General features: G+C 53.9%; 1 protein-coding gene across 4 annotated transcripts in view; it reads right to left on the reverse strand.

Moving 5' to 3' along the window:
- Positions 1-230: 230 nt before the first annotated feature.
- Positions 231-25,853, reverse strand: part of CLPTM1 (CLPTM1 regulator of GABA type A receptor forward trafficking) — a 39,889-nt gene continuing 14,266 nt past the window's right edge. For all 4 annotated transcript variants that reach the window (XM_063620749.1, XM_055249480.2, XM_055249482.2 and 1 more), the window contains exons 3-14: positions 20,604-20,727; positions 19,206-19,364; positions 16,038-16,155; positions 8,258-8,343; positions 6,971-7,091; positions 6,121-6,365; positions 5,368-5,461; positions 2,980-3,170; positions 2,620-2,715; positions 2,192-2,327; positions 1,176-1,343; positions 231-965 (exon numbers count right to left, since the gene is read on the reverse strand). In XM_063620749.1, the coding sequence (XP_063476819.1) occupies positions 679-965; positions 1,176-1,343; positions 2,192-2,327; positions 2,620-2,715; positions 2,980-3,170; positions 5,368-5,461; positions 6,121-6,365; positions 6,971-7,091; positions 8,258-8,343; positions 16,038-16,155; positions 19,206-19,364; positions 20,604-20,727 (1,825 nt within the window). In that variant the 3' untranslated portion in view covers positions 231-678. The remainder of the gene's footprint in view (positions 966-1,175; positions 1,344-2,191; positions 2,328-2,619; positions 2,716-2,979; positions 3,171-5,367; positions 5,462-6,120; positions 6,366-6,970; positions 7,092-8,257; positions 8,344-16,037; positions 16,156-19,205; positions 19,365-20,603; positions 20,728-25,853) is intronic.

Here is a 25,853-nt window from a genome sequence, read left to right on the forward strand (position 1 = left end):
ACCTCAAGTGATCCATCCACTTCGGCCTCCCAAACTGTTGGGATTATAGGTGTGAGCCACCGCGCCCAGCCAGGTATGGCTCTTGACACAACGTCACAATCCCCACCTTTACACGTCCCGTACCCTGCAGGTCACTCTCTTGGACTCAGGAGAGCCACCTCATCCCTGCTTGAAGCTGTTCTCCAAGGCAACAGAGGAAGGCAGGCATGAGGAGGAGGGGCAGTGCTGAGTTTAAGTTAAACACCCATATGAATTTATTAAATCCAGACTGTGTTAAAGGGCGGCGGTCTAGGAAGGGGAGTGTGGTAGGGGGACGAGGGACAAGATGATGAATGGCCGTGGCCATCCCGTAGGGGGGCCCGGCCCCGCCCCCGCTCAACCCACCCCCTCGGCAACGCCACGTCGGCTTCACCAGGATTCCCAGTGGTGTTGGGCTGGCAGGGCGAGATGGCTGGAAACACAGAGGGACAGAGGGACAGAGGGACAGACGGCGCCTCCACAAACAAGCCCTGGCCTGCCCCGGCCCCTACGTCACACGCTGAGCCCTGGCCTGAGGCGGGCCTCCCGCCGCCCCGGCCTGATCTGTCCAGGGAAAGGGCGACAGGGAGGGGAGGCGAGGGGGCCGGGGCGCAGGGGTAGTGGTCGCCAGGAGCCGGAGCAGGCGAGGACCAGTCACGACTAATCCTTTTTCTTGTCCTCTGCTGGCTTTGGAGGGGCTTCCTGGGGCTCGCTGGCAGAGCTGGCCCCCTGGGTGGGCTTGGTGGGCAGGGACGTGGAGGCCTCCTCCCTGGTGGCGGTGGTTGTGGTGGGTGCAGGTGTGGGCGTGAGGGCCCCTGCTGCTGTGGGAACCTCGGCCACGGGGGCGGCAGCTGTGGGGTCTTCTCCACTCATGCCAAACTCGTTGACTCGGGTGGGGTCGACGCGGTAGATCCACCGTTGGTAGAGGTAGATGAAGAAAACCACATCTGGAGAGGGGTGGGAGGCAGTGTGAGGTCGGGCTGGCCCGTCCACAGCCAGGTGGGCCTGGGTGATGAGGGCGTGACGCAAGGGCGGGTCCAAGCCCCCTCAGACTGAGCACCCCATCTGGGGCCGTGGCAACCCCTCAGACCTGGGCCCTAAAGACTGCCTCGGGGCACTGTTCCGGTGGGAGCCCCCACCTGCCCACCGGGCCTCACCGTCCCGCAGGCAGCCGATCCGGTACATAACGGGCATCTTGATGACAAAGGCGAACAGGTCATCGATGAATGTGTTGAGGGCCTTGTAGGTGAGCATGCGCCAGGGAAGGTGGGCCACGGACTTGAGCTTGTAGTTGATGAAGAGCTGGGGTGTCATGGTGATGAAGCCTGCAGTGACAGCACCAATGAGCGGAGGGATGGCCTCTCCCACCTCTCCCCTGCGCACTCTGTGCTGGCCATACCAGCCCCCTCACCACTTCCTACACCTGGGCACACTCTACCACTTCCTACACCTGGGCACATTCTACCAGCGGCCTCTGCACTGGTGGGGACTTCTGTCACACCCGCACAGCTCCCTCCCTGGATATCTGAGGCCTCGGTTTAAATGTCCTGTCCTCAGAGGGGCTCCCCGACCCCTAATAATGTGCATCCCCTCACCACTCTGCCCTTCACAGTACCCATTATTGGCTGTATTCACCTGGTCTTTTGTTTTTTGAGACAGGGTCTCACTCTGTCACCCAGGCTGGAGTGCAGTGGCGTAATCATGGCTCACTGCAGCTTCAACCTCCCAGACTCAAGGGATCCTCCCACCTCAGCCTCCCAGGTAGCTGGGACTACAGGCACACACTACCACTCCCCAGTAATTTCTGTTTTTTGCAGAGATCGGGTCTTGCCACGTTGCCTAGGCTGGTCACGAATTTCTGGGCTCAAGTGATCCTCCTGCCTCGGCCTCCCAAAGCATTGGGATAACAGGTGTGAGCCACTGCACCTGGCCCTACTTGTTTACTTGTTCCCAAGACACAAAGATCCCCTGAGAATGAGGACTGAAGCGTACTGTTCATGTCCTCCCTAAAGTCCTCTCTGACCCCAGATGGAGCCATGTGTGCCCTCGGGCCTCCCTACATCCCGGCTCTGCCCACCCGTCCCTGTCTGGGGATGGGTCTGTCTCCTGCACTGGGCTGTGAGCCCTGCCCAGCATGGGGCCTGCTCTCTCCTGGGGTGGCTGGGCTGCTCACCGAAGGTCAGCAGGAAGCCGTAGAGCATGCTGAGCACCCAAGAGTACCAGCCCTTGTGCTCCAGGTACAGAAGACTGTAGACGGCATAGCAGCCCAGGAGCGGGAAGAGGATCCAGGACAGGTACCGGAATGCCATCTGTGGGGCCAAAGGGTGGGGCTGTCAGCCAGCTCCTCGGCCCTGCCTGGCAGCCCTGCTCCCCACCCTCACCCACCACACCTGGTCTGGCAGGCCGGGCAGGGGGAATTTCCAGGTAGCCCTGGGGACTCTGGACTCGACCAGGAAGCAGTTATGGCAGGTGGGGGACACAGAGGATGTGGCACAGGCTGTAAAGCATGGGTCCAGCAGACAGATGGCCGGCCCCGGGTGCCTCAGGGGTACGTGGGTACCTGGAGACCACCCCCAGGGGCCCACTGTGCAGGACACTCACATCATCATACACTTTGGTCGAGGACTCGATATACGTGGACTTGTCCTTGAAGGATAGGCGGGGGAAGATTCCTGCCACCCTGTGCTCCCGGTCCAGCTGTGGATGAGGTAGGCGCCATGGTCAATTGCCATGCTGGCTCCCACCCCACAAGCCAGAACCAGCCCCTGCCCTTCCCCACCATTCCCAGTTCCCCTGCCCCACGTGCGACCCAAAAAATCCCCTGGTGAGAAAATCCCCTCAGTCCTGGGAGTGAGGCACTTGCTGGGAATCCCCCGGGGGCCAGCTCCAGGGTCCAGCTGGGCCACACTACCCCCTCCCAACCCCTGCAACTCCCGAGACAGCATGGCGCCCCAGCCTTACCCGGACGTCCATGACCTTGGTGATCTTCCAGAGGTCAATGAGGACCCCAATGAAGACGCTGACCTGGACCACGAAGTTGGTCTCGTTGTCCAGGATGTAGAGGAGGACCACGAATGACTGGAAAACGCCGAAGAAGACGGAGCGCACGGACAGGCCCTCCAGGGACTGCCGGCTGTTCCAGAACTGGATATCTGTGTGCAGGGGGTAGGGGGGGAACCAGGAGGCTGAAGAGGTGCTGAGATCCTACTGCAGCTCCCTCAGGCCGCCTTGGCCTGCATCCTACTCACACCCTGGGGTGGGGCTGGGTCCTCAGGAGGGGTGCTGAACGAGACCCCTCTCTCCCAGGAAGGCTCTCTCATTCATTGGGTGGCCCCCAGAGCACCAGACAGGCAGCACCCCTGGAGCCCTCCCATAGGACGTCAGCACCCAGCACCCCAAGGTGCAGTCCCTTGACTGATGGTGACAGTGACTGTTGCCATGGATGGGGCTCACCACGTGCCAGGTGCTAAGGGCTAGTCAGGGAAGCTGCTTCCCTGAGGCCAAACAGCCTGGCATGGCAGAATCTGAAGGGATGCTGGGTCTGTGCCACACCGTGGTGCCAGCCCGCCCTCCCTGGGAAGGAAGATCTGTGGCATGCACTTCAAGACCACCTCCTCTAGGCCCCCACCCTGACACCGGGAAGGAACTGGCTCACAGACATGCTCAGGAAACTGACAAGGGCCCTGGGCTCCAGTCTGGAGCTCCTTCCAGCGCTCCGCCTAGATGCTGCCAAGGACCCATGTCAGCGTGCTCCGCTCTGAGCCCTGGTCTCACCATGGACACCTCTCTCTTGACCCTGCCCAGCTGAGCATCTAACCGCAGCCTCGGAGGCTGAGCCACCACGTCTGTAGCACAGTGGTGGAGCCAGGTCTGCAGTCTTGCAGGGTCAGGGCCAGCTCTGCACTCAGGGAGTGAGGGCTGTGAATTCTGGTCCATCTGCACCCTACCCCATCCCAGAGCTCCCCCACATCCCAGAGCTCTGGCACACTCCATAGGCTCACCCCACCCACCCCTGCCCATCAGACTGACCCGCGTCCCAACTGAGAAGAATGGGTCTGGAGACAAGGTTCTGGTGGGAGCAGCTGGGCCCAAGCCCCTCCTTAGATCAGGGAGGCCACACAGCACCGGTGCCAAGTAAGGCCTGCGCCCCCTGCTGCATGACACTGGGGAGGAACAGCCTTCTTGTGCCTCATTTCTCACTGGACCCCAGCCAAGCCAGCTCCCGGGCAGAAGGGTCCCGTCTCCCAGCGACAGCTGGTAGATAGCTGGCTGGGGTCGGCACCAGCTCCTGTGCCCGTATGACACTGCATTCTTCCAGATGGTAGTTCTCAATAATGGCAAGAGCGTCCTTTTTTTTTGGAACAGGGTCTCACTCTGTTGCCTAGGCTGGAGTTCAGTGGTGTGATCATGGCTCACGGCAGCCTTGACCTTTCAGGCCCAAGCCTCCCGAGTAGCTGAGACCACAGGCACGCGCTGCCATGCCCAGCTAATTCTTAAAAAAAATTGTGTAGAAACGAATCTCGCTTTGTTGCCCAGGCTGGTCTCAAACTCCTGGGCTCAGGCGATCCTCCCACCTTGGCCTCCCAAAGTGCTGGGATTACAGGCAAGAGCCACCGCCAGGCCGGCAATAGTGTCTTAATACCAGGAATACTACTACTCATTCCTCCTGCCGCCTGCGGGAGCTACAGGGCAGCAGGCCACTCCTTCAGACTGGGGTGCTCTGGGCAAGGAGGAAGTGGCCTGCAGGGCCTAGAAGATGAGAGTTGGGGCTGGAACCATCTGCCCCTTAGGAACTGTGTGACTGGGCAAGTGACATCCCTGAGCCTCTGGCTCCCATAGGGCTCAAGGAGCTACCTGGGGAGGGTACCCAGGACAGTGCCTGGCATGTGGCTGCTTCTCCTCAAACGCTGACCATCAGTATGGTCAGCCTTAGAACCTAGGGACCTTTGGGGGACAGTGCTCCTCCTTCCCACTCGGGCAGGCCCCGTACACTCAGCCCTAAGCGGCCTCCTGCAGCAGGCAGCCTGCCGGGCAGGGTGGCGGGAGCAGCTCCGGGGCTTCCCTGCTCTTGGCTCTGGAGTTCCCCAGCCCTGCTTCCTGGCAGTATTGGCCTGGCCTCTGCCCCACCAGCAGGCCAGCCCCTCCCTCAGCTTCATACCCGCTGGGTGGGAATTTCTGGGTTGGGAGTTTTGGGGCCACTGCCCCTCCCCAGCTCACTAGGCCTCTGGAGAGTGGGGCTGAGAGACCCCAGGCAGGGGGAGGACGTGGGGAGGGAGGGGAGGAGGAAGGGGGCAGGTCCTGTCCCCCACCCTGCACAGCCTCCCACTAGCCCTGGGGTCCCGTTCCTACCATTCTTGAAGGCCAGGAACTCGAAGACACTGTGAACGATAGACACGATGATGGTGAGCGCCAGCAGGTAGGGGTTGGTCTCCAGCAGGGCCACCTGCAGGGGACACTTGTGAGCACAGCTTGTCCCCACCCAGGGGCACCTTCACTAGCTTTTGTCCCCTGAGAGCTGCCCCTGGGGCCGCCTGTACAGGGAGGTTGAAGGTGGGCCAGCCGGGAGGAGACTGGGTCAGAGATGGGCAGATGGGGACAGAGAGGAGGGTGACTCACAAAGACAGAAGAAAGGGGGAGACGGCACTAGGGGAAGAGGCAGAGGCCAAGGGAGTGCTGCGGGGAGTGGGTGAGGGGACACTGGGAGCCAGGAGCAGAGACCCAACAGTGACGTCAGCCCAGGAGGCAAAGCCAAGCCTCATGCCACAGACACGGGCTGACATTTCAGGACCCAGTGAGATGGCAGAGACACGGAGTTGGAGCCCAGGGCCAGGGACACAAGGTCTGGGACAGGAGGAGGAAGGGACGGGTCCGAACCCAAAGGGTCCAACAGAACAGCCTGGGGAGAGGACCCCCAGTCATCTAGGGCTGGAGGGCCGGGTGCCCACTTCCTTTCACTGTGGAGAAGGGACCTGGGAGGTTGTGAAACTGTGGGCAGAGGAGCACCAGGCGGGAGGTCCCACAGCCCAGGCCTGGCGCACTTCCTCTTGGCCTCTTGCGCCCAGGAAGGCACCGGGAAGTCCCGCCCACCCCAGCCACACTCACCTTCACCGAGTCCTGCTCCTCATCTGACTGCTCGTACAACTCATCGCCCAGGAAGTTCCAGGGCGACTTGGTGCTCTGGGCGGCATAGAGCTGCCAGCGCCAAAGTGAGAGCGGGCAGAAGGAGACACGGAGCGGCAGGCTGGCCAGGCTCTCGTTGATGGGGTAGTAGTCCTTCTGCAGGTTCCAGTAGTCATTGAAGTAGATGATGGGGTAGTAGTCACCGCTCACGGCGTCGAACTTCACATCTGCAGCACGTGGGGCAGGGGCACCGTTTGGCCGGGGCAGGAGGCCAGGGTACCCACAGGCTTCAGATGTCTGGAGGGACCCAACAGGGCCCCTCTACAGAGACTGGAGGACAGGGGACATTTCTAGGCCACACCATGAAGAGCTAAAGGGTGCCTTGACCTCAGCAGAGGGGACCAGGGGCAAAGGGCAGGCAGGTCCCCACTGAAGGGGGTAGCTGTGGCTCAGCTCCAGCCCACGGCTGCCCCATGGGTGACCATGTAACCCAGTTTTATAAAATAAGCCAGAAATTGTGGCTTTTAAGTGATACTGCCTCAATTTCAAAAGTTGGCAAGTGATAGACATTTTTTGAAAACAGTTTGTGGGCTGGATGGGACCTGACTGCGGACCGATGCTGGCGTGTGGAAGTCAGTCCTGGGGTCCCCAGGGGTGGGGGTGTGGGAGAAGGAGAGGACATGGGAAGGGGATAGGACAGGGTGGGGAGCTTGGGAGGGTGGAGCCCTGGAAAGCTCTCTCAGGGGGACGGGGCCAGGAGAAGACAAGGAGACGGGCCCCGAGCACCCTCTCAGAGGCCTCTGTAAGCAGCTGGCATGGCTGGGGAGCTTACATTGATCCAGGGGAGGGGGCACACTGCCCTTCACCCACGGCGTGTGGTCATCCACGATGTTGATGGTGATGTTGGGGTGCCAATGGGAGATCACCTCCACGGGCCCGTAGTCCTCAGCCCTCTGAGGCAACATGGGGGGAAGGACCTCAGAGGCAGGTGGAGGTGCTCAGGGACTATCAGTCTCTGCACACTTCCTCCCAAGGGTTCCCATGAAAATCTTAAATCTTTGCTTTCTTTTTTTTTTTGAGATGGGGTCTCACTATGTTGCTCAAGCTGGTCTCGAATTCCTGGGCTCAAGCACGATCCTCCCACCTCGGCCTCCCAAAGTGCTGGGATTAGAGGCGTGAGCCACCATGGACAGTCTCTCTTCTTTCTTTCTTTTTTCCCTTTTTTTGGAAGAGATGGGGTCTCACTATGCTGCCTGGGCTGATCTTGAACTTCCGGGCTCAAGGGATCCTTCTGCTTCAGCCTCCCAAAGTGCTGGGATTACAGGCATGAGCCATCTCCCCTGACAACCTTGGCAGCAGAGTATCAGCCACCACAGCAACTGCTGGCAGAGGGCTCCCCTCCCCAGGCTTAGAGATTCCGCCACCCAGGCCCCTTCCGGCCACCGACAGGATCCTCCCACCCCACATGCAGAAAACCGAGGTAGAGGTAGAGGCAGGGCTGGCATCCTAGGCCAGGCTGTGAAGCCCAGCCTCATAACAGCAGGCTCCACACACTCTTGCACGGTGGCCTCACCTCCATGAGCAGCGACCACCCCTCCCACACAGGACCACCCGTGGAGAGAGGAAGTCTCTTAGTGCCCACTGCAAGTTAACCACAGATTAACTGCCCGGCTCCCCAGCCCACCAGCCCACCAGGAGTGACAGCAACTATTAATCCTGCAGTTCCTACTAAAGCCGTATTCTCGTATGCGTGCTTGGTGCCAGGCTGAGCTTGGGCTCTGGGGCCTGGCTGTGTGGGTGAGAGTCCCTGGCCTGCCACTTCCTGGCTGTGAGACTGAGCAAGTGTCCTCATGTGAGAATGAGACTGTGATGCAGACCTCTCCCAGGCTGGCGAGAGGCTTGGGTAACCTTGTCTGGGATCCTCCTCATTCCCTGAGAGACAGCTGCCTCCTGACCCCATTTCCCAGAGGAGGAGCCCAGTGCTCAGGGAGGGGAGGTGGCGTGGCCAAGCCGGCACGGTGGTTCAGTGGTGGTGACAGATGACAGCCCCAGTGGTCTGGTATGAGCTGTGAATGGCCTGGCTTGGTCCCTATAGGCCCTGACAACCCTGCCCATTTACCTTGATCATTTCTGGGTCCGCTTCTGTCTCTCCTGTCAGCAGGTTCTTGGTTTTCTGAAATCGTCTGCGCTTGTATTTGTTGATCACTGTGGTTGGGAGATGGGAAAGTGGGGGACGTGAGACCTGCCAGCACCTGCAGCCTCCAGAGCCCAGACCCCTGCCCACCAGCAACGGCTCACGGTCTCCTGGCATCCACCTTGCACTCACCTGCTGAGATCAGCGTGACCTGGAATGCCAGAACTGCCTCCCCAAATCTCAACCAATCCCAGTTCCTCATGATCATGGGGATGCCACCATCACCAAATGCCCCAGGCAGAAACCCCAGCTCAGTAGGGCACTGTAATCCCAGCACTTTGGGAGGCTGGGGCAGGCAGATCCCCTGAGGTCAGGAGTCAGAGACCAGCCTGGCCAACATGGTGAAACCCCCATCTCTAATAAAAATACAAAAATCAGCCAGATGTGGTGGCGGGTGCCTGTAATCCCAGCTACTCGGGAGGCTGAGGCAGGAGAATTGCTTGAACTAGAGAGGCAGAGATTACAGGAAGCTGAGATCGTGCTGTTGTACTCCAGCCTGGGCAACAAGAGCAAAACTCCGTTTCCAAAAGAAAAAAGAAGAAAACAAATAAATAAATAAAAATAAGTGATTGATCATGGCATCCCGCAGCTTTGGAACCCCAGACACTCACCATAGCCCCGGTGACCTCTCAACCCTCACCACCTTCCACTTCTCAAACATGCCAACCCGGGGCCTTCAGGCGTGCTACCCCGTGTCCCAGGAACCATGCCCCAACACAATCTTCGTGGCCTGGCTCCTCCGTGGCATTCAAGTCCCTGGCAGAACGTCCTTCTTCCACAGGGCTTCCCTGGCCACCCCACTGAATGAGCCCATGCAGTCATTCACCTGACAGCTTGTTTCCTTCACAACGTTTCACCACTATCCAAAACCACTTAGCCGGTGGTTTACCTGCCTGCTGTCTGTCCCTGCAACCAGTCTGCAAGCCCTGTGCAGAAATGCGGGTAGGGGCAGGGCCTGTTTGAACACACATGGGGTGCCTGCACAGGCTCAGTGATGACCACTTGAATACATGACTATAGAGGTGGGAGACAGTTCCAAAAAAGGCGTGAAGCCACCAACATGAGAAACTAAGATGAGAAACACTTTGGGGCTGTGAATCCCCAGCCAAGGAGTTGGCCTCACTTCCTCTCGCAGAGGCCAGGTTGGCCACAGACTCCCTGCCACGTTGTCCCAAATGCTGCCGGGGAGGAAGGGGCTTGTGCGTGCCCACGCTCCATCTCCCAACCCCTGCCCTGGCCTGGGGACATTTCTGTTTTTTTTCTGGAGACAGAGTCTCACTCTGTCACCCACGCTGGAGTGCAGTGGCACAATCTCGGCTCACTGCAACCTCCGCCTCCCGGGTTCAAGCGATTCTCCTGCCTCAGCCTCCCAAGTAGCTGGGATTACAGGCATGCACCACCACGCTCTGCCAATTTTTTGTATTTTTAGTAGAGACGGGGTTTCACTGTGTTAGCGAGGATGGTCTCAATCTCCTGACCTCGTGATCTGCCCACCTTGGCCTCCCAAAGTGCTGGGATTACAGGTGTGAGCCGCCGCGCCTGGCCCAAAAAGAAGCTAAGTATTTTTCTTTTCTTTTCTTTTTTTTTTTGAGACAGAGTCTCGCTCTGTCATCCAATCCAAGCTGGAGTGCAGTGGTGTGATCTCGGCTCACTGCAACCTCCGACTCCCAGGTTCCAGCTATTCTCCCACCTCAGCCTCCCAGGTAGCTGGGACTACAGGCATGCACCACCACGCCCGGCTAATTTTGTATTTTTAGTAGAGACAGGGTGTCACCATGTTGCCCAGGCTGGTCTCAATCTCCTGGCCTCGTGATCTGCCCACCTCAGTCTCCCAAAGTGCTGGGATGACAGGTGTGAGCCACTGAGCCTGGGGACTTTTCAGCTCTTCCTTATGCTATGAAGGAAAACTCAGTCTGCCCTCCCTCAACTCTCTATCCTGCCCCCTGGGGCCAAGGAGAGACAGGGAAAGGGGAAAGAGACCTGGCCAACAGCGGGGGCTCTGGGGGCAATCTTGGCTCTGAATCCTACAAGCTAAGGGATGCTGGTGAGTGATGTCACTTCCCTAAAGAAGGAAGAAAGGCCTCACTTCTTCTTGGCCCAGGGCCTACTGCTTATTAACAGAAATGTCATCCTTTTTTTTTTTTTTTTTTTTTTTTGAGATGGAGTCTCACTCTGTTGCCCAGGCTAGAGAGCAGTGGCATGACTTCAGCTCACTGTAACCTCTGCCTCCTAGGTTCAAGCAATTCTCCTGCCTCAGCCTTCCGAGTAGCTGGGATTACAGGCATCCACCACCATGACCAGCAATTTTTGTATTTTTAGTAGAGACGGAGTTTAACCATGTTGGCCAGGCTGGTCTCAAATTCTAACCTCAAGTGATCCACCTGCCTCGGCCTCTCAAATTGCTGGGACTACAGGCTTGAGCCACCTGGCCAATCCTCATCATTTCTATGATTATTAAATCATTGGGGATCTTCCGCCTGTGTCCAGGGGGAGAAGCCAACACTCAAGGGTTGACTTGGAGAAAATTCCAGGGGGACATGCCCCAATCCTGTCCACACCTGACAGAGACTGTCCAGGGAAGGGAGGGCCCCAGAGGGCAGAGCTGGCTGGTGGAGGGGCAGGCACAGGGGAGAGAGGCTTTGGCTCAGGCAAAGAACACATTCTGCAGCTTGGAGGCATCCAGACCAGATGGACCTGGCTCCCGTGGGGAGGAAGAAACCCCCCTTTCTTGGAGGAAAATCTTCTAGAGCTGCACCATCCAGTATCAGGGTTGCTGACCACATGCAGCTACTGGGCACTGCAAATATGGCTGGTCCAAACCAAGAAGTGCTATGATATAAAACACACACTAGACCCTTTTTTTTTTTTTTTTTTTTGACATAGTCTTGCTCTGTCGCCCAGACTAGAGTGCAGTGGCACGATTTCAGCTCACTGCAACCTCTGCCTTCTGGGTTCAAGTGATTCTCCTGCCTCAGCCTCCTGAGTAGATGGAATTACAAGTGTTAGCCACCATGCCCGCCTAATTTTTGTATTTTTAGTATAGCTGGGGTTTCATTATGTTGGCCAGGCTGGTCTCAAACTCCTGGCCTCAAGTGATCCACCTGCCTCAACCTCCCAAAGTGCTGGGATTACAGACGTGAGCCACCGTGCCCAGCCACACACACTAGATTCTGAAAACTGGCACGAGGGGAAAAAGAAATGTAAAATATCTCACTTTTTATACTGATTATATGTTGAAACAAGAATATGTTGAGTTCAATTAAACTATTATTGATATTAATCTCATGGTTTTTACCTTTTTACTTATTTATTTGTGAGACAGGGTCTCCCTTTGTTACCCAGGCTAGAGTGCAGTGGCGTGATCACTGCAGCCTCAACCTCCTGGGCTCGGGTGATCCTCCTACCTCAGGCTCCCGAGTAGCTGGGATTACAGGCATGTGCCACCATGCCTGGCTAATTTTTGTATTTTTATTAGGGGGGTTTTGCCATGTTGCCCAGGCTGGTCTCGAACTCCTAGGCTCAAACAATCCTCTAGCCTCGGCCTCCCAAAGTGCTGGGATTACAGGTGTGAGCCATCACGGCCCTGGCCTTACTTTTTTATTATTTTATTTATATTTCTTTTTGAGACAGGGTCTCGCTTTGTTGCTCAGGTTGAAGTGCAGTGGCCTGATCACAGCTCACTGCAGCCTTGACCTCCTAGGCTCAAATGATCCTCCTACCTGAGCCTCCTGAGTCGGAGGACACTACAGGTGTGTACCACCATATCTGGCTAATTTAAAAAAATTTTTTGGCTCACGCCTGTAATCCCAACACTTTGGGAGGCCAAGGCAGGTGGGTCACCTGAGGTTGGGAGTTTGAGACCAGCCTGACCAACATGGAGAAACCCCATCTCTACTATAAATACATAACTAGCTGGGCATGGTGGCACATGCCTGTAATCCCAGCTACTCGGGAGGCTGAGGCAGAATTGCTTGAACCTGGGAGGTGGAGGCTGTGGTGAGCCAAGATCATGCCACTGCACTCCAGCCTGGGCAACAAGAATGAAACTCTGTCTCAAAAAAAAAATAAAATAGGCCAGGCGCGGTGGCTCTCGCCTGTAATCCCAGTACTTTGGGAGGCCGAGGTGGGCGGATCATGAGGTCAGGAGATCGAGACCATCCTGGCTAACACGGTGAAACCCGGTCTCTACTAAAAATACAAAAAAACCATTAGCCGGGCATGGTGGCGGGTGCCTGTAGTCCCAGCTACTCAGGAGGCTGAGGCAGGAGAATGGCATAAACCCGGGAGGCGGAGCTTGCAGTGAGCTGAGATCACGCCACTGCACTCCAGCCTGGGCAACAGAGCGAGACTCCATCTCAAAAAAATAAATAAATAAAATGAAATAAAATAAATAAAATTAAAAAATTAAAAAAAATTTTTTTTGTAGAGATGAGGTCTCCCTATGTTGCCAGGGCTGGCCTCAAACTCCTGGGCTCAAGCGATCCTCTCACTTTGGCCTCCCAAAGTGCTGGGATTACAAGTGTGAGCCACTGGGCCTGGCCTCTCTTCACTTTTTTACTCTTTAGTCTTTTTCTATTGGAAAAATGTTAATGCCTTCTCTGGCTCACATCCTATCTCCATGGGATGGAGCTGCTCTAGAATACTGATTATTGGCCTCTTGGGAAGAAAAGGGGCTTTTCTTTTTTTTTTTTGAGATGGAGTCTCGCTCTGTCGCCCAGACTGGAGTACAGTGGCACGATCTCGGCTCACTGCAATTCTGCCTCCAGGATCCAAGAGATTCTCCCACCTCAGCTTCCCGAGTAGCTGGGATTACAGGCATGTGCCACCGTGCCCAGCTAAGTTTTATATTTTTAGTAGAGACGGGGTTTCACCATGTTGGCCAGGTTGGTCTCGAACTCCTGACCTCAAGTGATCGGCTCGTCTTGGCTTCCCAAAGTGCTGGGTTTCCAGGCATGAGCCACCACAACCAGCCAAAAGGGGGCTTTTCTGAACTCACACTCTCCTTCACCCTGGAGTTGGTGGGTGGCTCACTCCAAGTCCTTCTGTGTCCCTGCTCTGAGGGTCCCAGCTCCAAGGCTGGGGAGGGAGGCCTGGATGATCCTAGTATGCTTTTCAGGTTCACTGTCTGCAGGTTCTATTTTACAGACCAGACTGACTGCATAAACCTCACCACACAGTGACATGGATCACATTCACCAAAGACAAAACCACAGAAAATACTGGCATCGATTTGGGTCAAGGGGATGATTAGGTCATCGTCAAATGGGGGCACAAGAATACGGTGAAGAGCCACCCACCTGGGTCATCTTCAGAGCGACCTCTGAAGCATCGGGCATTTTAGCCTAGACCCCTGATGTATCCCCCCTGCAGGGAAACATCTGTGAGACCAACCTGTAGGTCACACCCCCTCAAGCCACTTCTGCCCGGTTCTCTAAAGATCAGCCGGGTGGGACATACCAATGCAGCACATTCTGCAGACACACTCAGAAAGGGGCTCAACTAACTCCAGAAGACCTTTCCAAGTCATCTCTAGGGACCCACATAGAGTCATCAACTTTTCATTTCATCCAGTATAGGTGATAAAAAAGTCACCATCCTTTGGGATATTTTTATACTAAAAGAAGTAGATAAGACCTAACTCATACAAATAGAATTCCGTCTGTTGCTGCGCCACCCAAAACCAGCCAGATGGATCTTAACCAAATCTACAGGGAATGTCTGGAATAGTCCTCAATAAAATGAATGCTAGGTGGAGTACACAGAACTCCCGTTAGAAGAATGGGGGGCTTTCTGAGGAAGCCATTCTCCAGATCCGCTCAGACAGGTACAGCGAGAGATTTCTACGGCTGCCCATCAGGAGCCAGAGGACTCAAGGAAAAAGGTCACACAGAACCAAGCAAGGCTGGGTGCGGCGGCTCACACCTGTAATCCCAGCACTTTGGGAGGCCGAGGCGGACGGATCACTTGAGGTCAGGAGTTTGAGACCAGCCTGGCCAACATGGCGAAACCCCGTCTCTACTAAAAATACAAAAACTAGCTGGGCGTAGTGGCGTGTGCCTGTAGTCCCAGCTATTTTGGAGGCTAAGGTGGGAGAATCGGTTGAACTTGGGAGGTGGAAATTGTGGTGAGCTGAGATAGTCCACTGCACTCCAGCCTGGGTGACATAGTGAGACCCTGTCTCAAAAAAAAAAAAAGAGCCAGGCAAGCAGAAAGATGACAACAATTATTAACCTCCCGAAAACAAGAGGATGGACAATGCTATGGTTTGAATGTTTGTCCTGGCCAAAACTCATGCTGATTCTCCCACCTCAGCCTCTCAAGTAGCTGGGACTACTGATGTACTCCAGTACTCCCTACTCCCAGTGAAACTTAATCCCCAATGTGCCAGTACTGAGAGATGAGGCTTTTAAGAGGTGACTGGGTCATGAGGACCCTCCCCTCAGGAACTGATTAACCCATTCATGGATTAGTGGGTTAATGGATTAATGAGTTATCATGGGCGTAGAAGTGGTAGTCTTATTTTTTATTACTATTGTTTTTTCAGAGACATGGACTTGCTCTGTCGCCCAGGCTGGAATGCAATGTAGTGCAATCACAGCTTACTGCATCCTCGACCTCCCAGGTTCAAGCGATCCTCCCACCTCAGCCTCCCATGTAGCTGGAACCACAGGTGCTCACCACCATACCTGGCTATTATTTTTTGTAGCAACGATGTCTCACTACGTTGCCCACACTGTTCTTTGAATTTTATCTATCTTTTTTTTTTTTTTTTTTTGAGATGGAGTCTTGCTCTGTCACCAGGCTGGAGTGCAATGGCGCGATCTCAGTTCAATGCAACCTCCGCCTCCTGGATTTAAGCGATTCTCCTGCCTCAGCCTCCTGAGTAGCTGGGACTACAGGCGCATGCTACTACACCCAGCTAATTTTTGTATTTTTAGTAGAGATGGGGTTTCACCATGTTGGCCAGGATGGTCTTTACCTCTTGACCTTGTGATCCACCTGCTTTGGCCTCCCAAAGTGTTGGGATTACAGGCGTGAGCCACTGTGCCCAGCCTCTATCTATCTTTTTGAGACAGGTTCTCGGTCTGTCACCCAGGCTGGAGTGCAGTGGTGTGATCCTGGCCCACTGCAACCTCCACCTCCTGGGCTCAAGTGATACTCCCACCTCAGCATCCTGAGCAGCTGGGACTACAGGCACACGCCCAGCTAGTTTTTGTATCTTTTTTGGTAGAGACAGGGTTTTGCCATGTTTCCCAGGCTGGTCTCAAACTCCTGGGCTCAAGCAATCTGCCCACCTTGTCTCCCAAAGTGCCAGGATTACAGGCGTGAACCACTGCACCCAGCCCACAAATTATTTTTGAGTGTCTACTTCTATCAGGCCCCTACTGTGCACAAGTCAACCCTGGCCCTTCCCCCTTGGTGAAGGATGTCTCCTCCTCTCCAAGAGTCCCTGTCTCCAGCTGCTTTTTCTGGCCAATTTCTCTCTGGTCCCTGAGCCCTTCCTCCGTGGGTCTCCCTGGTTAGTGTCCACAGGGCTCATTCAGGCTGGGTGGGGCTTGAGCCTGCCCTGCCAATCCCACCCTCTTTGAGCACAGGCTTCCTGCCTGCCCTCCTGGACTTGGGATTCGTCCACCACATCAGCCTGGGGGCTCCCAGGATGCTGGCCCCCTGGACAGTGGGTCCTGGCTGCAGGGGAGCGACTTACTCCGGGACATGTGGACTGTGGCAAGCCGGCGGTACAGGGCCTTCTGCCGGGGGTCTGGGTGGAAGCCACTCTTGGTGAAGTAAACGTGGATGTAGATGGAGCCGTTCTGCTGGACGCTCTGCAAAAGATGGAAGGTCAGGTGGGCAGGCTGGGCAACTGGGGTGAGGGAAACATTAAAGCCCTGCCTGGCACCCGTCCCCAGCAGTTTCCTCTCCCTCAACTCTCTGGCCATTTACTGAGTACTCAGGGTGGGGCGTGTAGCTGGGTGGCAGAGAGGTAAATGCTGGAGTCAGACAGACTCAGACACCCGCTCTACCTGCCATGGCTGTGTGAGCTCAGCTTTTCTCTGAGCCTCAGGGCCCCACCTAGAGGATGCGGGGTTCCCACAGCATTGACTCGAGGGCACCACTGCAGGGACTACCTGGAGCACTGGCACACAGCTCAGTCAACGAGCTCTCGTTAAGCTCACTCAACAGGAAGAAGCAGCTGACCGACATGGAGCTCCTACTATGGGCCAGACCCTACCCTGGGCACTTCAGACAACAGCTTCCTAATCTAATGAGTTAACACACATATAACATGTCAACCTTATACAATGGGTCATGCTACCACCCCATTTTGCAGATGAGACAAACGGGGCTCATGCCAAGGGGTCACATAGTGTGTGGCAAGTACGCAGATGGAAACCCAGTCTGTGGGCTCCTGGGTACTACTCCCTGCTACCTCCAGCTGGCCCCTCTCTGCCCAAGTCTTCCTCATTATCTCATCAAGTCTCCTTGCCTCCCAGGGAAGGGGGACTATTCTCACTTGATCCAGATGAGGAAACTGAGGCTTCGAGAAGGGAGGCAAGTTGTCCAAGGGCACTGGGTGGAGACAAAGGCGAGCGTTGCACCTCTCTGATCCTTGAGCAGAGCTCGAATTCACTTGGCCACATTGTGTTCTCACTCTCCTATCTTTTTTAGAGATGGGGTCTTGCTGTGTTGCCCAGGCTGGAGTGCACTGGCTATTTGCAGTTGCAATCATGGCACACTGCAGTCTTAAACTCCAGGGCTCTAGCCATTCTCCCACCTCAGCCTCCTGAGTAGCTGTGCCTATAGGCACATGCCACTGTGCCCAGCTCTCCTGCCTTTTAAGTCCACTCAGACACCACCCTGAAGCTTTGACTTAGATCCAAGCCCTTGGAAGCAGATGCCCCTGCTGGGCCTGCCAGGCCCTGGTCCTTCCTTGGATCTCGTGGCAAGGCCTGGGGGCTGGGCTTGAGGTCTCTGTGGGAGCCACCTCCCAGTGCAGGTCAGAAAGTCCAGCCAGGTGGGGTGGTTCATGCCTGTAATCCCAGCACTCTGGGAGGCTGAGGTGAGAGGATTGCTTGAGCAGGGGAGTTTGAGACCAGCCTGGGAAACAGGTTGAGACGCCATCTCTACAAAAAATTAGCTGGGCATGGTGGTACATGCCTGTTGTCCTAGCTACTTGGGAGGCTGAGGTGAAAGGATTGCTTGAGCCCAGGAGGTTGAGGCTGCAGTGAGCTGTAATTGCGCCACTGCACTTCAGCCTAGGCAACAGAGCAAGACCCCATCTCAAAAAGAAAAGAATGATGGCGGGGCGCAGTGTCTCACGCCTGTAATCCCAGCACTTTGGGAGGCCAAGGTAGATGGATCACTTGAGATCAGGAGTTCCAAGGCCAGCCTGGCCAACATAGTGAAACCTTATCTCTACTAAAAAATACAAAAATTAGCTGGGTATGATCATGTGTGCCTTAGTCCCAGCTACTCAGGAGGCTGACACATGAGAATTGCTTGAGCCTGGGAGGTGGAAGTTGTAGTGAGCCAAGGTCGCGCCAATGCCCTCCAGACTGGGTGACAGAGCAAGACGCTGTCTCAAAAAAAAACAAAACAAAAAAACAGAATGATGACTGTGTCCACATTCTGCTTCTAGCCACCCAGACAGAAATAGAACAGAAATGTGCCCTCCACCCCAAAGCTGAGAAGGCCTGCTGGGGAGAAAGGAATGAGGGCAGCTGTCTTAGATTCAGCCGAAAAAGGTCCCAAAGAGAGATGTCCCTTTCACTTGTTCAATACTTGTTGATTCTGCAGCCAGCCCCACATTGGGCAGTGCTGGGGACATGGAAGTGATCTAGGCAGCCCCAGCCTTATTATCACAAGGCTCACAGTCCCATGCAGGAGTCCCAGTGAGGCCCCAGAATGGGCTGGGATGGGGAAGCCCAGCAGGTGTGAGAACCCAGAGAGGGTGCTTAACCAAGCCTGAGTGCTCTGTGGGTCAGGAGGGCTTCCTGGAGGAGGCTGGCTTTGAGCCTAGGGCTGCGAGAGTCCACAGCCATAGAGCCTGAGTCTGAATCTCTCATGCGATGTGGCCTTGGGTAAATCACTTTCCTTCTCTCTGTCTTAGTTTCCTCATATGTTAAATGAGAATAATAACAGTTCCTGCTTCACAGGGTTGCCAGTAAGTTTCCATGAGTCAGCCCAGCTTAGTACCCTGCACTTCGCTCAATCAACATTAACTAATATTGGCCGGGCGCAGTGGCTCACGCTTGTAATCCCAGCACTTTGGGAGGCCGAGGCAGGCGGATCATGAGGTCAGGAGATCGAGACCACGGTGAAACCCCGTCTCTACTAAAAATACAAAAAAAAATTAGCCGGGCGTGGTGGTGGGCGCCTGTAGTCCCAGCTACTTGGAGAGGCTGAGGCAGGAGAATGGCGTAAACCTGGGAGGCGGAGCTTGCAGTGAGCTGAGATCACGCCACTGCACTCCAGCCTGGGCGACAGAGCGAGACTCCGTCTCAAAAAAAAAAAAAAAAAAAAAAATTAACTAATATTATTTTGAAACGGGGCTGCCTGATAAACTGGTGATAGGCAAACATCCCCAAGGACAATTACTAAACTTCCACGGGTTTGAAGTCGAGAACTGCACAACCTTAGAGGTAAGCTGGGAGGGTCCCAGGCCAATTCCACCCCTATCTACCTTTTTCAGGTAGGGGAAAGTGAAGCCCAGGGACCTCAAGGACTGGCCTGTGGTCACAGACCACGTGAGCCCAGGGAAGGGCCAAGCCTGGAGCCCGAACCCCACATGCTCTCAGCAAGGAGCAGACTGGAGGAAAGGTCCTTCAGTCCCAGTCAAGCAGCCATGGGGCCAGAAGCCAGGAGCTGCCCCCACCTGTGGGATGTCGAGCTCAGCAAAGTGCTCGTAGCAGCCGTCTGAGTTCTCGCCGCTAGTCCAGTCGCCATACACAAGATCGTGCTGTTCCCAGAAGAGTGCCGACGTGGCGTTGAAGTCTGTAAAGTGCTCGTGCTCTGAGATGTACACATGCAGGTTCTGTCGAGACGGGAAGGGAACAGAGCTCAGGCCTGCTCTTCAGAGCCTCTGCAGGCTGGCTAAAGAGCTATGGCAGCAGTCAGCACACTCAGAGGAACAGTAATTATGGAGGGCAGGGGAGATGAGAGAGGAAGAGCAGCAGAGAGGACGTATTTTCTCTTTTCTCATACCACTATGTTTGTCCTGGTCTGAGACTGTGAAGTCAACGAACAAAGAACACTTGGAGACTGGCCAGCCTTCCAATTAGAACTTGGAGGTAGGCAGGGGTAGGAGCTCCCTGAATGATCTCCTGCCCTCGTGGCTGCTGGGCCTTCCTGGTCAGAGCTCTGCAGGCTTATGGACACAGCAGTCCAAAGCTACAAAAGCACTGTGAGCCACCAGGCACGGTGGCTCACGCCTGTGATCCCAGCACATTGGGAGGCCAAGGCGGGTAGATCACTTGAGGTCAGGAGTTTGAGACCAGCCTGGCCAAAAAGGTGAAACCCTATCTCTACTAAAAATACAAAAAATTAGCTGGACGTGGTGGCACATGCCTGTAATCCCAGCTAGTCGTGAGGCTGAGGCAGGAGGATCACTGGAGCCCGGGAGGCGGAGGTTGCAGTGAGCTAAGATTACGCCACTGCCCTCTAGCCTGGGCGACAGAGTGAGACTCCATCTCAAAAAAAAAAAAAAAAACCAAACCAAAAAAAACCACTGTGACCCAACAAGAACTTCCTCCTTTCTCAAGCCCCCATTGGCCATGTTTGCTCAGAAAAGCCTAGACTGACAGGTCTAAATGCTTTTGCTCTGGAGGCGCCCGAAGCCCTGCCCTGCCCGTGCCCAAGCCCACTGTGGAAGTGCAGGTCTCCTCTCCTTCCGGGCCCACCTCCCGCCAGCCTCTGCTGGCTCCCTGCCCTCCCCACCTCTTACACTCTCTCCCTTGCACATCTCCCTCTGCAACACTGAAAGGCTGAACATACTTTCGAAATATAACATCCAAAGACCCTGATTTAACCTATTTTAACCAAATGAATTTGCTTTTTCTTTTGGGTGACACAGGTTTCACGTGCTGGGGATGGACCCAGGTGACAGAGGTCTCGTGCTGGCGATGGGCCCAGAGTTCCTCAACCCTGGACCTGTTTTCCTAGACCTGCCAGTGAGCAAGGACCTGGTCTGTCCCGACTGCTGACATCACTCCTCCACATTCCACCCCTCCACGCCCCATCACCTCCCAAGTCTGCCCTACCACCCGGCAGTTACCATTAAAGTGTCTTTGGGGAACAGGTTGCGGCTGGCGACGCGTGGGGCTCCTCCGGGGCCCGTCTGGTCCTGAGGGGCCGGCCCTCGGCGGAACCAGCTGCTGATGGCCCAGATGATGAAGATCCTGAGGAGAGAAGCAGCAAGGTGGTGAGTCCCCAAGCCTTGGCTCTCCATCATGGACCTGCCTGACTTCCTTCTGACTTAGCACATGCTGGCGCCTGACCTGGGGTTAGTGACCAAGTCAGGGAGGCCCTGAGAAGTTAGTCACAGGGCTGGCAAGAAGATAAGATGTCCCTAAAGACCACATCTGGGGAGGAAGCCCAGATGCCACCGTTTGCCAGTGTGTGTGGGGGGGCTGGCACTGCCCTGGTCTGCATGCAGACCCTTAACTCTAAATCCTCCAGGAGTTCCTGGTGACCACAGGGCTGCAGGGGCTGACTCTTGAAACCTCAGACTGGGAAACCTGCCATCCAGCCCCCTGGGATCCCCCAAGAAGAGACTAACAATCTGGAACCCCCTCAGTGTGTAGATGGGTGAATTAAAAGAAAAAAGAAAGAAAATAATAATAAACATAAAATTTGTAAAAGAAAGAATCTGGAATCCTAGCACTTCAAAAGCACAGAACCGGGGATGGTTAATGGCTACAAAAAATAGAATGAACGAGGCCAGGCGCGGTGGCTCACGCCTGTAATCCCAGCACTTTGGGAGGCCGAGGCAGGCGGATCACAAAGTCAGGAGATCGAGACCATCCTGGCTAACATGGTGAAACCTCGTCTCTACTACAAAAAAATTAGCTGGGCATGGTGGCGGGCACCTGTAGTCCCAGCTACTCCGGAGGCTGAGGCAGGAGAATGGTGTGAACCTGGGAGGCAGAGGTTGCAGTGAGCCAAGATCACACCACTGCACTTCAGCCTGGGCGACAGAGTGAGACTCTGTCTCAAAAAAAAAAAAAAAAAAAAAAAAAGAATGAATGAGATCTAATATTTGGTAGCAAAACAGGGCAACTCTAGTCAATAGTAATTTAATTACACATTTTAAAATGACTTAAAAAGTATAGAGGCCGGGCATAGTGGCTCATGCCTGTAACTTTGGGAGGCCGAAGTGGGCAAATCACGAGGTCAAGAGATCGAGATCATCATGGCCAACATGGTGAAACCCTGTCTCTACTGAAAATACAAAAATTAGCTGGGCCTGGTGGTGCGTGCCTCTAGTCCCAGCTACTCGGGAGGCTGAGGCAGAAGAATCACTTGAACCCGGGAGGCGGAGGTTGCAGTGCGCCGAGATTGTGCCACTGAACTCCAGCCTTGCAACAGAGTCAGACTCCATCTCAAAAACAAACAAACAAACAAACAAAAGGTATAATTGGGTCAGGTGTAGCAGCTCACGCTTGTAATCCCAGCACTTTGGGAAGCTGAGGCAGGCGGACTGCTTGAGCTCAAAAGTTAGAGACCAGCCTGGGCAACATGATGAAATCCCATCTCTACAAAAAATATAAAAATTAGCTGGGCATGGTGGCCCATGCCTGTAGTCCCAGCAACTTGGGGGACTGAGGTGAGAGAGTCACTTGAGCCCTGGAGGTCAAGGCTGCAGTGAGACGTGATTGCGCCACTGCACTCCAGCCTGGGAGATAGAAAGCTTGTCTCAAAAAAAGTAATCAATTAATTAATTAAATTTTTTAAAAAAGAAAAGGAAAAGATCTGAAGGCACAGAAGCTTAGAAAGAGCAACATTTCTGAACTTCAGCAGAATTTTTGGAGAAGCAGATAGTAAGTGATAGGTTAGTTCCAATTTTAGTTAACAGTGGGCTAGGCCAGGCGCGGTGGCTCACGCCTGTAATCCCAGCACTTTGGGAGGCCGAGGCGGGTGGATCATGAGGTCAGGAGATCGAGACCATCCTGGCTAACACGGTGAAACCCCGTCTCTACTAAAAATAAAAAAAAATTAGCCGGGCGTGGTGGTGGGCACCTATAGTCCCAGCTACTTGGGAGGCTGAGGCAGGAGAATGGTGTGAACCCGGGAGGCAGAGCTTGCAGTGAGCCGAGATCGTGCCACTGCACTACAGCCTGGACGACAGAGTGAGACTCCGTCTCAAAAAAAAAAAAAAAAAACAAAAAAAAAAACAGTGGGCTAAATTATTCAGACCAACCCTCTTATTGGAAAAAACTAGAAAAGCTTGATAAAATTAATACACTAAGAAAATATTGGCTGGGCACGGTGGCTCACACCTATAATCCCAGCACTTTGGGAGGCTGAGGCGGGAGGATCACAAGGTCAGGAGATTGAGACCATCCTGGCTAACACAGTGAAAACCCGTCTCTACTAAAAATACAAAAAATTAGCCAGGCGTGGTGGCGGGCGCCTGTAGTCCCAGCTACTCAGGAGGCTGAGGCAGAAGAATGGCATGAACCCGGGAGGCGGAGCTTGCAGTGAGCCAAGATCACACCACTGCACTCCAGCCTGGGCGACAGAGTGAGACTCCGTCTCAAAAAAAAAAAAAAAAGAAAATATCAATATATTTTCTATTTGTAATTATACATATTAATAGAATGAGAATATATGCTGCTCTCATATTCTCATATTTGTTCTCATGCATATAATTTTTATGAAGGTTACATATGAATATATATATAAATAGACAGCTCTGAAGAATGGACATGACTGTAGGTTACCAAACGTTCAGGCAAAAACTGAAGGGAAAGTGGAAATCCTAAAGTAGTAAAGGATCGGCCGGGTGTGGTGGCTCACGCCTGTAATCCCAGCACTTTGGGAGGCTGAGGTGGGTGGATCACCTGAGGTCAGGAGTTCGAGACCAGCCTGGCCAATGTGGTGAAACCCCATCTCTACTAAAAATACAAAAATTAGCCAGGAGTGGTGGCAGGTGCCTGTAATCCCAGCTCTTCGGGAGGTTGTGGCAGGAGAATCGCTTGAACCCAGGAGAAGGAGGCTGCAGTGAACCGAGATCGTGCCATTGCACTCCAGCCTGGGCAACAAGAGCAAAAAGTCCATCTCAAAAAAAAAAAAAAAAAAGTAAAGGACCTTGGATTTGCAGGTCTAGGGAAAAAAAAAAAAAAAAGAATAAGGCTGGGCGCGGTGGCTCACGCTTGTAATCTCAGCACTTTGGGAGGCCGAGGCGGGCAGATCACAAGGTCAGGAGATCGAGACCACGGTGAAACCCTGTCTCTACTAAAAATACAAAAAAAAATTAGCCGGGCATGGTGGCGGGCGCCTGTAGTCCCAGCTACTCGGAGAGGCTGAGGCAGGAGAATGGCGTAAACCTGGGAGGCGGAGCTTGCAGTGAGCCGAGATTGCACCACTGCACTCCAGCCTGGGCGACAGAGCGAGACTCCGTCTCAAAAAAAAAAAATAAAATAAAATAAAAAATAAGTAAAGGAGGCCTATAAGCTTCTTCATGTGTCTGAGGACATCTGCTAGGTGTTTTGGTGGGTGACAAAAATGCTGGCCTAGGCTGGGCGCGGTGGCTCACACCTGTAACCCCAGCACGGTGGGAGGCTGAGGTAGCTGGATTGCTTGAGCCCAAGAGTTTGAGACCAGCCTGGGCAACACACTGTTTCTATAAAAAATACAAAAATTAGCCAGGCATGGCAGCACACACTATGCCTATAGTCCCAGCTTCTCAGGAGGCTGAGCCCAGGAGGCGGAGGCTGCAGTGAACAATGATTGTGCCACTGCACTCCAGCCTGGGCGACAGAGCAAGATCCTGTCTCAAAAAAAAAAAAAAAAAAAAAAAGAAAGAAATGCTAGCCCAGGGCACATACAACATATGAGGTAATCAGAGACCTACCCTACAGGAAACTAAGACCCGGCAAGGCACAAGTCTCCACCCCTAAGGAGGAGGGAACTGGGTGGCCTACCCCTTCCCAGGAGTTGCACACCAGGTATGCAGGGCCAAGTATGGAAGGCCACTTGTGGGATAAGAAGTCACGCAGGGCAGCTCAAGCCCTGAACCTGGTGCAAGGAAACCTAGGACTTGGTAATGTCCCCAGGCAGAAGCAAAGGCAATCCTCTCTGTAGAAAAAAATATGCTCATCCTAGCCCTGAAATTCCTATAAATAACTTTTCAAGTATAATGACTAGAACAAAGACAGAAATAAGCCAGACACAAAAGGAAACGACATTATGAGTGAGAATCAGCAGCAACAACAGATACTAAAACCAAAACAAGGCTGGGCGTGGTGGCTTACACCTGTAATTCCAGCACTTTGGGAAGCCAACACTTGAGGTCAGGAGTTTGAGACCAGCCTGGCCAACGTGGTGAAACCCCATCTCTACTAAAGATACAAAAATTAGCCGGGCGTGGTGGCGGGCACCTGTAATCCCAGCTACTTGGGAGGCAGAGGCAAAAGAAGCACTTGAACTTGGGAGGCGGAGGTTGCAGTGAGCCGAGATCATGCCATTGGACTCCAGTCTGGGTAACAGAGTAAGACTGCATCTCAAAAAAAAAAAAAAAAAAAAAGTGTCCTTAAAGAGAAGAAATATTCCTTCTTGATTTATTCTTCTCTCCTGTTGCCTGGAGTGTGGATGTGATGGCTGGATCTTCAGCAGCTGTCTTGGGCTATGAGGATAAAGGGAAAAACCTAGCAATGGTAGAACAAACAGTAAGAAGGAGTCTGGGTCACTGAAGACTGCAGAATCCTAGTCTGCCTCCATCCAGACTGGTATATCAGAGAGAAATGAACCTGTACTGTGTTAATGGAGGTTTCTCAGCTGCATGCAGCCATGTGATTAAATGATTCAAGTACTTATTAATTACTTATGATAACCACATAACAGAAGAGGTTACGAACCCAGCGTCTAAACTACAATATCTTCATCTGAAGTCCAGGTCTGCTACTTACTGTGACCTCAGTGGTCAACTTCAATGGTTGAAATGGGGATAATAACAGTGCCTACTCTCATAGGGTAGTTTATAGGCATTAAATGCATTATATATATATGTTTTTATGGTGTGTATATGTATCTGACACACACACACGTACCTCAGAATGGAGCCTGGTGCATACCCAATAAGTGATTGAGAAGTGTTAGCTATTACTGTTATTTTAATCATAGGAAAAAGGCATACAAAAAACTCTGGAGCAGAAAAACACTATGAGTGAATTCTAGTGTGGGTGGGGTGCCTCCCTGCTGAGCCCTGATCAGGGGCAGGATCAGGCACAGGAACTTGCCTCTGCCTGTAGAAGCCACAAGGCCCTGGGGTCCAGGGTCTCAGGGGCCACGGTCCAGCTGAGCC

The sequence above is a fragment of the Symphalangus syndactylus genome, chromosome 17 (assembly GCF_028878055.3).
Source record: "Symphalangus syndactylus isolate Jambi chromosome 17, NHGRI_mSymSyn1-v2.1_pri, whole genome shotgun sequence".
Taxonomy (NCBI): domain Eukaryota; kingdom Metazoa; phylum Chordata; class Mammalia; order Primates; family Hylobatidae; genus Symphalangus; species Symphalangus syndactylus.